The 15,601-nt window shown below is 31.9% G+C and overlaps 1 protein-coding gene across 1 annotated transcript in view; it reads left to right on the top strand.

Annotated features, from left to right (window-relative positions):
• The first annotated feature begins 956 nt into the window (after window positions 1-956).
• The window catches only part of LOC124367248 (protein CBFA2T3), a 279,788-nt gene continuing 265,143 nt past the window's right edge, over window positions 957-15,601 (top strand). The window contains exon 1 of the mRNA XM_046823947.1: window positions 957-1,182. Within this exon, the coding sequence (XP_046679903.1) occupies window positions 1,176-1,182 (7 nt within the window). The 5' untranslated portion in view covers window positions 957-1,175. The remainder of the gene's footprint in view (window positions 1,183-15,601) is intronic.

The following is a 15,601-nucleotide window of genomic DNA, read 5'->3' as shown; positions in this document are numbered from 1 at the left end:
TTGCATTCAATTAAATCTACATCGACTAACATCAATCAATTGTGTGGGGACCTGCGCTCCTGCATACCGAGTAGACCCAATCGATTAATATATCGAGTCGTTGTGTTCGATAGATCGATGAATATTGTGTTGGATATTTTATATTGAGATGTGTTTTGTTGTAACATATTTGAGACTTTTTGAAAGGAAGAAAACAGTTTCGTGTGTATTGGTGAAACTTTATTATGTTAAATAAACCAATATTTTATCTACATAGATTTTTTTAATATTTATGTTTGGATTATTATTACTTATGCACTAATAACTAAGTAATACCAATATACTAATCATTTCATTATTAATATAATACATAGCCTAAAAATTGATTTCAATTTCTTTTAACGGATTCAATTTTGTGTGAGTTGGTTATAATAATCCTTTCCAATTTGTAGATAACTTTGCGTCCTAAATAAGAATTAAATAAGTTACATAAAGTATATATATATATATATATATATATATATATATATTATATATATATATTCTTTTCTTTGCATCTCGGATCTCGTGCACTATGTGTAGATTAAATTATAAATAATTGCTAAGTGAGCACGATTCTCTTATTATTATTAAATTGAGATCGACAGAACTCATGAAATGGATGATTTTTTAAATCGTACTAATCATATAAATTACAAGATACAATATTTGACGTATGTATGTTGAAATAAATTAAATGTGGAAGAATAAAAAAATGTATTTTGTATTAAAATCTAATTTTATTGTCAACAAGAAGTAAGATTTACATTATAATCAATACATAGATTTTATACTTGAAATAACATGATTTGTCTAGTCGAAATTGAATTTCTGCGATAGTACAAAACTATCGATACTATCGAAGAATACATCGAATAAATGACGCTGCTGTAGCAGGCGGTAGCCGACTGCCGACAGCGACACTCGCTCTGCGGCGACCGGCGAGGTTGGACACTCTCACAACGTTCGGCGCAGTTCGCGTTGTTTACCTTACGTATCTCGCTTATATTAGTGTCGATTTCTCGACTGGTGTTTAGTTCCGATTTTTCGTAACCATTGGACTGACGTGATTGTGTTTGTTTGTTTTCTGTTTTCGCAAGCCGGCTCACGTGGATTTGATAGTGGCCAAGCTGATAAAGAGGGGTTGGAAACCTCGAATGATAGGTAGGTTCTTTAGTTCTGTAACTCAATATAATGTAATTTAGGAATATGTTTACTTAATATATCGTATAGTTTACATCACAAAAAGTACTGTTTATTTTATGTCAGGATAAATAATGGAACAAATATTATGTAGTAAATAAAATTTATTCATACCGCACGGCTGATTAACCAAACAATCGAAATACAGTATTATTAATTATTTGTAATATTTTCATCAAAATTTTACTATCTCACTGTGCAAACAGTTTTAATGGGAATATAAAATTTTATACGATTGTGTGCATTAATTATGTGGATGAAATAGTAACTTTAAACATTTAAAAACCTCAATAAAACATCTGTTAAAAATTATAGATTCTGAAGCAGAAAGGATAAAAGTGTTATGTGGTTAATCTATTTTTTCTGGTAAATTACTGAATGCATATAAAATAAATTATGTAGGACAAGCAAGTATTTCAATGAATCAATTTACCAAAGTGCGCGATACATATACACACATATATATATATATATATATATATATATATCTATATATATATATATATATATATATATCAGTATATAAATTTAGATAATTAGTTTTAAAATATATACGATCATATTGCAGATAAATTTAAATACAACTAATTCAGGACAGGAAAGGATCGAGAAGTTGGTAAAGAAACTGGTGACCTCACATTTACCGCTTATAAAACATTAATCTAAGTTGAGGCAATTTGTTCTATTTTTAAGCTATATGTGTATATTTTGTCGTAAGGTATAGTGTTCATTTTATTCTTGTGAACAATAAGCAATGATCGTAGAGCATTTTAAATTTAGATGCCATAATTTAGTTTTCTAATATTAAATACTTTTACTGAAGTGTTTAATTTCTAAAATACCCTTTTTTTAATAAGCAGTTGGCTGATCAACTAATAAGTTTCATTTCGCTACCTTGGAGGTTTGTATGCAATCAAACCATAGTAAGATGACTGTTCTCGGATCACATTATTACTAAAAATGAGGTTGTCTATACCTTGATTATATATATTTATAATAACATATCTAGGGTATCAGGTTAGTTATTGTCCGTGTATTTTGTTGGAGTCCTGCATATTATGTCAAACAGTCTGCGTTTCACAGTACTTTGCAAGACACGTTGCTGGAGGTGATAACAGTTTCGGATGCCGTTACAACCTTATCAGTGCAATCCTACAATTTGTGCAAAATCTTTTCCGTGTTTAACATTGTTTTATATATATATATATATATATATATATATATATATATATATATATATATATATATATTTGAAGTTGGTTTCTACACGCCAACGTAGAATGTTTTAAAGTAGGCGTAGTTAAAGTTACAAATATTTAAGGAAAAGGTCGATGTAACTTGTACGTTCATCATATTGTCTTGTGTCTGGTAACATGTAAACAATTTCGTTCACAGTAACTTTTTTAAAGGAAGGAGATATTTAGACGTTAGTGTCTGACTTTATAAAGTTTAATTTCATTGTTGTAGGTATGAATCAAAGAGCATGCTTCTAGTTGTGTTTTACAAGTAGGCTTTATAGCAATGTGAAGGTAATTATATATTATATTGAAAATTAAGTATTTATTGTTGAAATTGTAGACTAGTTCTTGGCTCACACTTTGTACTTTTATTTACACTATCAGAAGTTTGTCTGAAGAGGTAGAACACGTGTAATAAGTTCTAAAGCGCTGAGGATAATTTGTCATCATAATAGGCCTAACTAAAAGCTTTCTTACTCAAATGACTCATGAAAATGGCATAAGTATACGAAACTTTCATATAGTTCACTACATTATAATGAAATAAAACATTATCTAAAAACTCGTCAAAGTGCAGAACTTATTTTCCTTTTTTGTACTGGAGTTGTGTATTTGTGTAGTAGTTGGTTTTTAGGTAAAAAAGGTATGTATAAGAAAGGGCCATGTGGCCCTAATTTCGCCTCTGTACTCATGTATAAATAAAATAACTTTGACTAGGTGGGCTCTTGAGATCACTTATAACTCCACTACTGATACACAATTAGGAAACACTTTCAAATAGATCTTGAAATATGTAAATGGTTGTTTTCAAGCAATATTTTGCTTGTATTTGAACCCGTTAACTAACACCGCCGCCGATCTGTACATTTCCTAGACGTGAAGACAGTAACTAATGGCATCCTTACGTAACCCACGCGGGACTAAACTATATAATATGCTGAAGAAAAACTGAACGAATTTCAGCTGAAAAGTCATTTTCATTAGTTGTCATTAACATAATATTTGGTTTAATTCAGTTACCAGCATCAAAAGTATAGGCTACCTACTAATTTATTTTTTCAAGATACCAAATATTTTGAGTAAAAATACTGTCCCTTCAGGTAGTAAAACTTAATTCAAAGGTCATTTAATTTCATAACGGTATTTTTTTCAATTTAAATACCCTTTATTTTGCTTTTCATTTCAAAAATCAAATACAAACTAATTTATTGTACTAATTGCAATGTATTTGGTTCTTCTTCATATTGCTTTGGTATAATGCCTTGCATGTTTAAAACTGTGTAATTAATACAGACACACCAATTTGCGATATAAAGAGTCAAAATATTATAATTCCTTTCATATGCGATAAAATTGTTGTAAAATTACATTATAAACGAATTTAAACTCTCTAAATGTGTAAATGTAATATTATTTCCTGAAATAGTACATACATTTTCGTTTACTGCATGTCACCTACAAAAGGATATCCGTATTTCTTGGTTAAAGCAGCAATAACGCGACGCTGCTGTTAAAAACTGTCCTCAACCATAATAATTTTTTCCCAAAGTTTGTGCAGTAAACCGCCTATTTCCAGCCGAATTAATTTCAAAAGGTTTCTTAAAAACTGTATATTTTATATATTAAAAAAACAGAACATAACCAATTTTTCTAACTATTATTAACATTTTTATACTACAGGTAAATGGAATATAAATGTATTTGCTAATTTGAAATTTGTCTATTTTATTTCTCCCCAGAATATTTCAGTTTAATACATGATTTTTATGTTCAGAATTTCTTTTTAATAAAATACTAATAAGGTTCTTACCAATGGTCCACACAGCTATCTAAACTTATCACACATGTGATAAAGTATTTTTGTTGAATTGGTTTGTGAGACTTCCGTCTTTTTTAGTCGTATCCATACTCCATTGTATAGGTTTTATTGTCAATAACCATAGTGCACTACCGGTGATAGAAAATGTGTAATTATTTTGACATTTTAAGATTGTAACCCATGTTAAACTCATTAACATCCCACTTCTTCAGACAGTTACGGATCACCAGAGCAGGGGGACGCCTAAGATTGACCATATAGCGACACAGAACCAAGCTGGTAGTTAATCTGCCCGATAGGTTAACCACTATGCCAACTACCCAGCTCTATATTTATAGCATGTAGCAAGTAGGGCTTTATTAAACATTCAATTTCTTTCACCAGAGCAGGGAAACGCCCAAGCAAGCAACACAGAACCAAGCTGGCAGTTAATCTGCCCGATAGGCTAACCACTATGCCAACTACTCAGCTCTATATTTATAGCATATAGCAAGTAGGGCTTTATCAAACATTCAATTTCGTTCACCAGAGCAGGGAAATTCCCAAGACTGACCCTAAAGTTGTCTGAATCGAGTGAATGTATTTTGTTTGCATGTTTGTAATAACCGTAATTTTGGTTGTTAATTTTTAAAACATCCTATTTGCTCCTATTCTCAATTTGTCTAGAACTTATTAAACCTATCTCCCACTACCATTCTTGTTAACAAAAGAGTGGAGAATACAACACATTTAAACATAATTTTTAATTCTTGGAAACTGTTAGTATCGGCACCATTCCCACTCACGGTACAACACAGTGTTAAATAGCACACGGTTCTTTTATTGTGACGGAAATTTAATGCCGCGCTTAAGATATTCGGGGTAACACCACCTCTAAAATTAACAGTTGTGAATACCCTGATTTAAGTTAATAATTACGTTTAACTGATCGTAAGATCTGCATTCAGCAACTGTTCAATTATGTAGTTTCAACCGATCTGGGCTTGTCTCCTTTTAAACGCATAGTGAGCATTTACCGTTACGGCCGAAAACTATCTTGGGGTACTTAAGTTTGGATTGCTAAAAGTATAATTCTGAACGTATAGTAATGAAAATTGTCTGATATTATCCCTTTCGCTCATACATTTGTGGGGAATAATCAGGAATAAGCTAATCAATTCCAAAATTTAATAAATAGGGCTAAAGTATGGTACAAACATTCTTATCCTATAACTACATACTGTAGGAGAAAATATAAAGCATATAAATCCTATCGGAACATTATTAACAGCGCGATCCGACGGCCTGACCTAAGAACCGTTATTGGCGGAAAAAATTGCGCACCTTCGGGTTGTCTGGTCATAGTTATACAGTTGTACTTGGGAATAGTTCAGAGTTTACGTTGGCCGAAAGTCTCTTTAAGGCTGATTTGGTTTACTCGTATTAATGATTTAAACGTTTGTAGTACATCTAAACAATAGATTTGTGGCTGCATCAACTTATAAACATTTTTATTGTTAGTACTTATAAACAATGTTGTATTTTCTTAAATTGTTTTATAAATCGAAATGCTGATTCAGGAATAGTTAACTAGATACCAGTCAACATTTAAGAGCGAGCAAGAAGACTTGTTGAGGCCGGAGTAAGAAACTATGTAAAGCAATAGGACTCATGAAACATGCTTCAGTTAACTTAAGTAAGGGATTAGAAATGCTATACATCGTTCTTAAAATATACAGTTAACACTGAAGTTCCAATTAGCAGGTTGTAATTTATCACGCTCTCAATAAAAACGGGTTTCTTTGAAAGTTTCCTCCTGCACAAATTGTTTTAAAATCGTCAATGGACGAGGAGCACGCGCTCGGCAACGCGTGGAAGAAGCGTACAGGGCTCCTACGATATTTGTACCAATATAAATATAAAACAGCTCCAGCGGTTCGCGTATAGTGTAGAAGGAGGGGGGAGGGCAGCAGCACATATGTGCCACATCTGTGACAGCAGACAGACGGACGGACGTTGTACGCTGCTGCTGCTCGCGTCACATGTGTACTCTACGCCAAGCGTGAGGTAGCAACAGCTGAGTAGGAACTTCTGCAACATTGTGGTGACTGCTGCAATTAAATACGATTATTCTATGCAATAAAGTCTTGGTAATGATTATGAAAATGACTTAAATTTTAAGCTTTTTTGCTTCTATTGATCTTACAAGATATATTTATAATAATACAGTACGCTTATGATCAATGACAACTCACTATAAAATAATCATGTTTTTATGTAATAATAAAAGGTTTTCTTAGTTTATAAAATATACCTATAATGATCGGAGCGCATCGACGGTTAGAAATTAATTCCATATGTACTTAAAAAAAACTCTTTTCACTACATTTTCAACCCATTTCACACGAATAGGAGACATTATTCAATAAACAAGAGAATACGGAGTGCATCACCATCAAAACACAGCTTTTATAGTAATATACCCCGCATGTATACACCTCGAAATCGGTAACGTACAGAAAGTAGGAAATACGGCAAGAACATAACATACAAAACATGTTTAGGTGATTAATTTGTTTCTTTCTAAACGTCAAAACTAAAACTGTTGAGTGCATTAGTTGTTCTACGAAAAGAAAATGTGACTCGCATTATCTTATGTGGTTTTGTTGGAATGTACAAAGTGTTAACATTAGTGAACTATATTAGTTTAGAAATGAACCCTGATAAAGGTTCAACTAATTTAAATCAATGTCCATCAAACAATTAATTCAAACAATAGTTTACATTTTAAAACGTCTCCATTAATGGCATATTAATAAATACACGTCAATCCATGGATTTAAATTAAACTAGGATACAAGAGTATCTTACACATTGTAGTCAAATTTTATTTTATTGTTCAACCCTAAATTTAAATGTAAAATATTATAAACAGTTGCTAAAGATTTGTTTAAATAGGTGATTATTAAACATCTTTTGATCTGTTTGTAAATTGTTGCATCCTAGTCATGTTTTTTTTTTTATTTTGTTTGATTTTTTGCGTCTTAAATGAATTTTTTATACAACATCCGATGAGCTGTAATTGTTAAATATTTGATCCGCGTCGCTTAGAGTGCATAGTAATCCTTATTGACAAAAATTAGTAATTGCATAAACATGAACAAATTCTACAAATTATGTGAAGATAAATTATTATATTTACATTCTTATATAAATTTAAAAAAAATCAATTAAAAGCATCCATGCGACCACGGATGATGTTTCTCAAAATATGCTCATTCAACCTTGAAAAAATTGCAAATAAATACATGAACTCCATTTTCTTTGCTATCACAATAATTTTTCTTATGTGTACGCCGTAATCAAATCGTACTACGTGTGCGTAAATTACAGAATTTTATTTTATTTGTAAAGAAAATTTCTGTGTTGTTATACGAGTAACAAAACGTGACATCACATATTTAATATCAATACGTGACGTATGGCAAATTATTGAGTTGAATAAAGTTTCTTGTGATTAATATTATGCATCGAGTTTCAACGAAATACTATATCATGCACGTGTACCAGAGAATTCCTTAATACAGTTATATGTTTAGCTTACGAATCTGGGTTCGTGAAGCTTGCATCATTCAATATTCCCTACGGAACGTTTGGTTCAACATACTGTAAACTGATGACATGCCATGACTGGTAGCTGTCCTAGCAGTGTAACTGAACCTTTCCTCTTGTAACCATAATACATCGAATGGAACAGCAAACCAACTGGATTTTCCTTTTGAAAACTTCCATCTATATGTTACTAAATCTCTTGAAATGACATGACTGACAGTGCAACATTTTCAGTTGTCGTCAAATTATTTGTTACAACAAAGCTGGGACCATTCGTGCTGAAGCACGTCAAAGAGGTCACTGTGCTTGTGGATCAAGAGTACAATTGGTTGGTACCCTTACTCATCCAACCGGTTCACCGAATCACGAAAAAGCCATTACATACAAGTAAAACACTTGACGTTTTTAAATGCATAGAAGATGTATGTATAAGATTTTGCAGATTTGAAAATTATTATCTAATGGAGCATTCTCATGTTTCGCGTTAGTATAACAATTTGTAAAATAATAGTGATATTCAGATGTAGAAAACTCAAAATTCTGTACAAATATTAAATATATATATCGACTCTCTTAATAATTAGGTCGTTAAGATCAATTCAGATACAGGCAGATATTAGACGTTCCTAACTAATCAATGAATACCAAATTATCCTGATGTCAGTTCAGACCCGGATGTACTAAAATTAACTTGAATTTTGATCTATAAGAACAATATCGAACTTTAGACCATTTTGCCACTTTTTTTAGGTTGCAGTTTTTTTACATATGACTTGATTTAATTGTAGTACGGCTTATCTACCAACACCCAAATGTCTTGTAAGAAGATATTGTTGAGTACATAACTGAACTTATGATTTTTCATAATTTAACTTATTAATTTAATAAACTTAAACTTTTAGTTCAATAATTATGGAACGCAGAGAGAATCTAAAAATATTTAATTTTTGTAAAGGGAAAAAAAAATCTTGGAGTTCTATGATGAAAAGTAAGAAAAGAATATTATTTATTGATTTGTATTGCTCTTATGGAACAGACATGACGATAACCTGTAATAGACGTTTAAGAAGCAATAGACTAACAGAGGTGTATAACCATTGTACATCCATCAAACTGAGAGCTATTGTTGTCAAGGAGACGAGAGCCAGTTTGCATTGTATTAGAGCACAACTTACTTTTCCTGAAAGCCAAAGAGAAATTTCTTCTAATAAAGAAATCGAGCGTTAGTCCCATTATGGTCGAGATTGAAATGAATGAATTGCAATGGTATGGAAAATACCTAATGAAATGTTGTTTTCCAGGTCATAATTTTAGCTTGACACATAAGTATTAGATTTACCAGCGTCAGCCAACGACGTTCAGAAACTGAAAATTGTGACCAGTGTGTTAATTTCAGTCTCTTCATCTGGTTAGTTATACCCAATACCAGTATTATTTACACCTCTGATGGTCGGTTTTAGATTTATCAAACTGAAAATATGAGCTGTATCAAAACTAATCATTTGGTATATTTAACCCCTTTTACTCTCCTTTTTCTTGATACCCCATTTTACCAAAATCGAACGCGTCAATTTCTTAGTAAAGAAAAATTTCAATTCTGATTTAAAGAAAATTAGAGTTTTACGCCATAAAATAAGAGTAAGGTAATAAGGAATGGAATGTTTTTTTATATCAACTACTGTAGCTATAAAAATATAAGTTGTCAGCTACATAGTTGAATGAACATAAGGTTCATTCTTGTCAATGCAAATTGGTTTGGGAATCCATAAATACCATATTTTAAAAATAATTCCTAAGGTAGTTTTGTTAGTACTTGTACTTGTAACATACGGTTCTTGAAACTGAACTTGTTTTAACTTGTGTCCTTCTTTCTACTCCATACACCTGCTTTACGCTCACAGCGTCAAAAATACGCTGTCGTAGTAAATACCAAAATGGCGCCACTATTGTTAACCAGTCAAATATTTTACGTCTGGATTATACAACCTAACAAACCAGAGTGACAAATAGCTAGACGAATTCCTCAGTTTGAGTGACGCTACGGTTACTGCGAGCTTTATAAAGAGTGGTACTTTTGTCACCGCTCAACTACTTTAACAAGTTTTACAGCGGTATTTGTTTACTTTACTTTCAAATTTATGTTGTATATTTTTAAGTTTTAAAGAATAGTTTATTAGTTAGTTTTGTGGTGACAGTGGGTGTGTGGAATAAAAAAAGACCTTTACGGCTTCTTGAAAGTGTCGTAAAAGAAGACAAAAGTTGAGCGGAATTCATTCGTCATTAGAGGGAATTATAAAGACGTTTGTTCTTGCATATTGAAAGTTAAGAATATTTTTATAGAAAAAATAATGTAGTCTGATACAACTACTCAGTACAGAAAGTTCATTAGTAATTTCGTATTATGAGTAGTTTAAATGTGTCAGTAACACCTTTTAACTATTGTGATACTTTTGTGTTAACTATTAAATTTAAATAAGCTCCTAAATATTAAATTTTTTATTTCTAAGACAGTTATTTCAAATTTTTCAGATATAATCTAAAATTTTCTTTGTAACTAGTAGTAAGTTTATTTTTACTACCGATTTTTCTACCATACATATTGGAAGTTAAGAATCTTTTTCTATAAAAAATATTGCATTGTTAGTCTATAAATTTAAAAAAGGAAACAAATGCTTTTTTATATCTCCTACAGTAAATAAAGTGCGGTGATTTACACACCACGTCACACATTGTGTTCGACTTCCGCGTGCCTAGTAGTGGGGAAATATATCTTTAATCTGCAAAAGATGAAGTAAAACGTAAATTATAATAGTAATAATTCAAATTTCTAACAATTATATGTTTTTGTTAAATACGTCTTAATAAATCCACAACATAAATTACAAGTTTGTTTATGACCTATGGTGGCGTCATGAGTGATTGATTAAGAGGTGATCAAGTGAGCAAGTGGTCAGGTGGTCTATGTACTACAAAGAGCCACTCAACGGCTCTCAACTCCAAAGATATAAACCAGAGCTCACAAATGTGCTCATCCTTCATTTCTTGTTGTAACGTAACTGCTCAGTATGGGCGAGGGACGTTTTTACCTCGTACTTTTTGCTATAATCAATATGTTAAAACTATAATGGCTATAAATTACTTTTGAAACTCTTACATTTGCAGTAAAACTATTTGAGTGAAAACGACTGAGAGTAAATAAATAAATAGGAGATATATATATATATATATATATATATATATATATATATATATATATATATGGGTATTTCCCTACTCTCTCTACCCTTACTTTCTCCACCTACTTCATTCCCACCAGTTCTCTCCCATTAAAATCGAATGGAATAAAAACAAATAAAAATATCAACAATTGTAAAAGTTACGTTTCGATTCGTATTAATTGTACGACCGTAATGAGTACGTGAATGTTATTGTGGTTTAACATATTGAGCTAAAATAAAGCTAATTACTAGTCTATAATATACGTATGTTTTTATTTTATTTTTTATTTTAACATATATTATTAGCCAAACCAAATGTGTATTACTTAACATTGTATTTAATATGCCATAACAGTACAAGATGCTAATATAGACCCGAAATTTTGTAATATAGAGCGAATTAGCTATAATAGATTAAGCTACTATAGATCTAGATTAAGCTATAATATACTGTGCCTAAAAATACTGAACTGTAAGTTTCTAAAATTCTGTTACCGATTAAATAAAAAAGTAATCGATTAAATTCACTTCTCTAAACCAAGAGAATAGTGAATTATGAGTAAATTGCAATGTCTTACTAACAAAGTATGTGACGTTTTCTTCCTTTGTTATCTCTCCAGCTAAATTCTGATTAGTGAAGCTACAGAATTTTTTAAAGCACACCGGCAAATATAAAGAGCATATTTGAATCGAGCTGAAAATCAACATAAACAGTCCTGCTGTGTCTACTTTGGTCAGTCTGCAGACACGTGAGTGGGCGGTACCAAAGAGGATCAAAGTCGGATGCGAGTGTAAATGGCAAGGGCCGACACCCTTCTGTGGCTGGCAGCCCTTACTTGCGGTGTGGTTGTCGGGTGAAGGGGAAGGGCGGCTACCCCCTGTTGTACAACGTTATGGCCACACACTTGATCCCTCAACGTATGCGTCGGCGTGGGTTAGAAGAACTACACTTTTAATTTCTGCACATGACATAACACTTCTGTGTTGAATTGTTGTTTATTTTAAGTATAACAATTATTCTTACCAGCTATGACAATTTTGAATTAATCAGATATTTGAAAAAATAGCTCTTTTTTATAAAGCTCTATATTACTTTTTCCATGAATACTGTTAAGATGGTACGATCGGTTTTGGTATCGCTATTTGGTATTACATTTCAGATTCGACCCTTTTAAAAGTGATGACCTGCTCTGAAGACAGGAAAAGTAGAAAATTTTTTATCGTATTCTAAGGAATTACAGCCACTTAAAGTAGTATCTTTAGAAAATCTTTAACGAGGCCCATGAAATACTTAATAGTCGGAGAAAACCTTTTCGGTGAAAATAAATATTGCGAATACATGTCTCTTATTACTGACTACCAGTGGGTTTCAAATAATCTAAAATTCGTTGAAGCGATAATATTTTTATTCAAATTATGTTTTTATTGAGTCTTTTTTGTTTTAGGAAAAAATTAAACATACAAAAATTATGAAATTTTACAACGGTATTCACAAGAACCTCTTTATTATATATTGATATCTGTAATCAAACTTTTACTACATATGTATAAAAATTAAAATGTTAGCACTGAAAACGAAACATGGGCTATTAAACTCAATGCTTTTATACATGAAGATCCCAGGATTATGTTACCTGATCGGCAAACAAATATTATATGGCTTAAATAGTGTGGTGGTGTCTCACGGTCGACTGCAGTGACACAATAGGTTGACTGTATGAGTGATAGCCAAGTCGAACTATTTCCTGAGGAGGTTCCCGCCTGTGTAGTTCGCTGGCCATTGCGGTGGTACACAGGGTGACACCATGGGTTTTGTCAGTAACACGATGGTAAAGCCACTACTAGGGACAATGTTGCAGTGTTACGGCAGGTCTGGCCAGGATTTATTGTCCGAGTCTGGCGGAGACAGCGCCATCTGCGGGAATATACAGACTCCAGCCGCCTGCAGCACTAGTTAGTACCCATTGACAATCCTTAAAATCCATTAAGTAACTCAATTGACACAGTTTGATCTTGTTAATTGTGTTTTAATAATTATATTAATGTGTCACGGTTAATGGACTAAAAAGAGAAAAATTGTCTAATTTACATTCAAGTGGTTCCAATCAGATTGCACTAAAAATGTGTAATAATGATTTTATTCGATACAAAATCCTTGTAAAATTCGAAAAAAACGGAGGGCGTAAGAAATACAAAATTTATGTATGAGTAACCAACAATCTTACACCCGTGCTAAATAAAAAATTAATTAATCTGAATAATAAACGGACACAATTTTAGTAATCAGCTAACAATTTAAGTTTAAACCCTCTTTTATTATACCTTATCCTAAGAAACCTGACTCCTAAAAGATTAAGGATACTCATGATTGTAGGACTTTAGGTCCACACCTAATTGTGATAAATGTAGAACTGTAGGTCCACGCCTAATTTTGACGAGGGTGACATATCTTACGTTTATGCAGGATAGGGGAGTAAGTCCATGCCGACACCCGTGGACTACCGATCCTACTTTTCAAAAATGACTTGGCTGGGCATTAGTATTTCTACCTAAACACCCTTCACCCTAGTGATGCTTATTACTACATTCTTATAACAGACAGTAGATACTAACATATATTTGCTCAAACCCAAAATTTAGATTTTTAACATAAAATCCCACTGTAAACATCAAAGACAAAATCCCACTGTATAAAAACATCAATGTTTGTCTATGTCAACTATATGTTAAACTGAATATCCAAATAGTCCATGGGCTTTGACGTAAGCCAGAAGCATTTAAATAAGGAGTGACACCAAATTAATATGCCATACATACGTGGATCTTGAGAGGTTTTATAAATTAAAAATTGGAAGTAATCGCTTAAATTTGATACCCATAGTTCAGTGAAGAGGAACACACATTATATTAAAACAGTTGCTATTATACAAATTTACGCAATAAATCATAAAATTTAACATACGTAATTTTTTTAACTGACGCAGTTGTAGACTTTAGTTTTTAAAGAATATTGTTTTTTCCATGGCGTGTATTTCCTGTTTAAATTATTTTTAATATATGAAGTTTGTCACAAAAATGCATTAAATTAGGTTTAAAATAAAGTTGTAAAACACTATTAACTGAGTGATTGTTGTGTTTACCTTCTTATAATTTGTTACATATTATTAAAATTAATAATGACGTCATATTAGAAATTACTATTCTTTAGTTATGATTATACTCTATCGCAACTCTGTTTAGATCTCGACCCATTCAAGTACTGTAATGTAAGTACAATCCCTTCGACAAAAACCTTTGTCAAACGAACCCTTGAGTCGGACAATGGGTCCCAGGCCACGACCGTGGACCTATGATATGGATCTACAGTCCGTTTAACAATTTTGATGAGGGTGGCTGAGTACCATTTCTGCAAGACAATGATTTCACGCGCGCTGACACCTGTTGATTACCGATCCCTCTTTCCAAAACTAATCTGGCTGTATTTCTACTTGAACTCATTCTAATGATTCCTCCACTATATTCGTACAGCGTACTGCGAAGGTAGTAAATTAAAACCAAAACCTTACTTAAACCAAAACTTAAGGTATTTCATTTAAAGTGGATCTCAAATTGTGATTCTTTTAATTCAAACCCTAAAATCGTTCTTTTAGGTCTACTATCTGAGTAATAGGGAATTATACTAATAAATCATACACAATCATGTTCAGTAAGTTTGTATGAATTATTTCTTCCATGATCCATCGATAGTGTAATATTGTATATATGATTATAATTACACATTAACTGCTATGGATAGTTCATATGTAAATTATAATGTCACATTTATAGTTGTATCAAATAAATTAGTTAATTATACGAAACCAAAATATTTTAGTAGAGTTTGGCCTATAAATGAAAACTTTAGTAAAACGTATCTATCTACAGAGATATACTCAGCTTATATAATACTAGAGTACGTATATAAGTGTCACTATCAAGTCTGATAATGTATGAGCTCCCTGAAGTAATACGGAAAGCAGTCCCGAGAGGTAGTGATGCCCGGTCGGTGGGGATTTAGTGGGTGCGAGTCTGACACACCGGCGGAATATGGTGGCTCTGCATTTTCCTCATCCAAAAATATGTCTATCTGGAGTTAAATGTTATTAAAAATAAATTTAGAAAACATATATAACACAATAAGAGAAATTTACGAATTATATTTTCTAACAACTACCGCTGTGTTAGTTAAAATAAAAAACATTCTATTTTTTAACAAACCTTTAAAATTAATAACGATTTTTGTAATAGAAATTCCTATTTTTGTATTACCAATTTATGACTAATTAAAATCTACGAATAAAAGTTGAACTTTAGTGTAAAATTACATGAACCTAGAAATTAAAGATAACTTTCGACCTTTACGCTTAAAATAATTTTGTAAGAGAAAGTACTTTATTGCCGATTATTTTTATTTAACAATAGGTGTATTGTGTGGGCCTTTACCCAAAGTCTAGGTAGGTCAAGTAAATAGAGCA

The sequence above is a fragment of the Homalodisca vitripennis genome, chromosome 1, assembly GCF_021130785.1.
Source record: "Homalodisca vitripennis isolate AUS2020 chromosome 1, UT_GWSS_2.1, whole genome shotgun sequence".
Classification (NCBI taxonomy): Eukaryota; Metazoa; Arthropoda; class Insecta; order Hemiptera; family Cicadellidae; genus Homalodisca; species Homalodisca vitripennis.
Note: the sequence above shows the minus strand (reverse complement) of the source record. Positions and strands in the feature narration are given on the sequence as shown.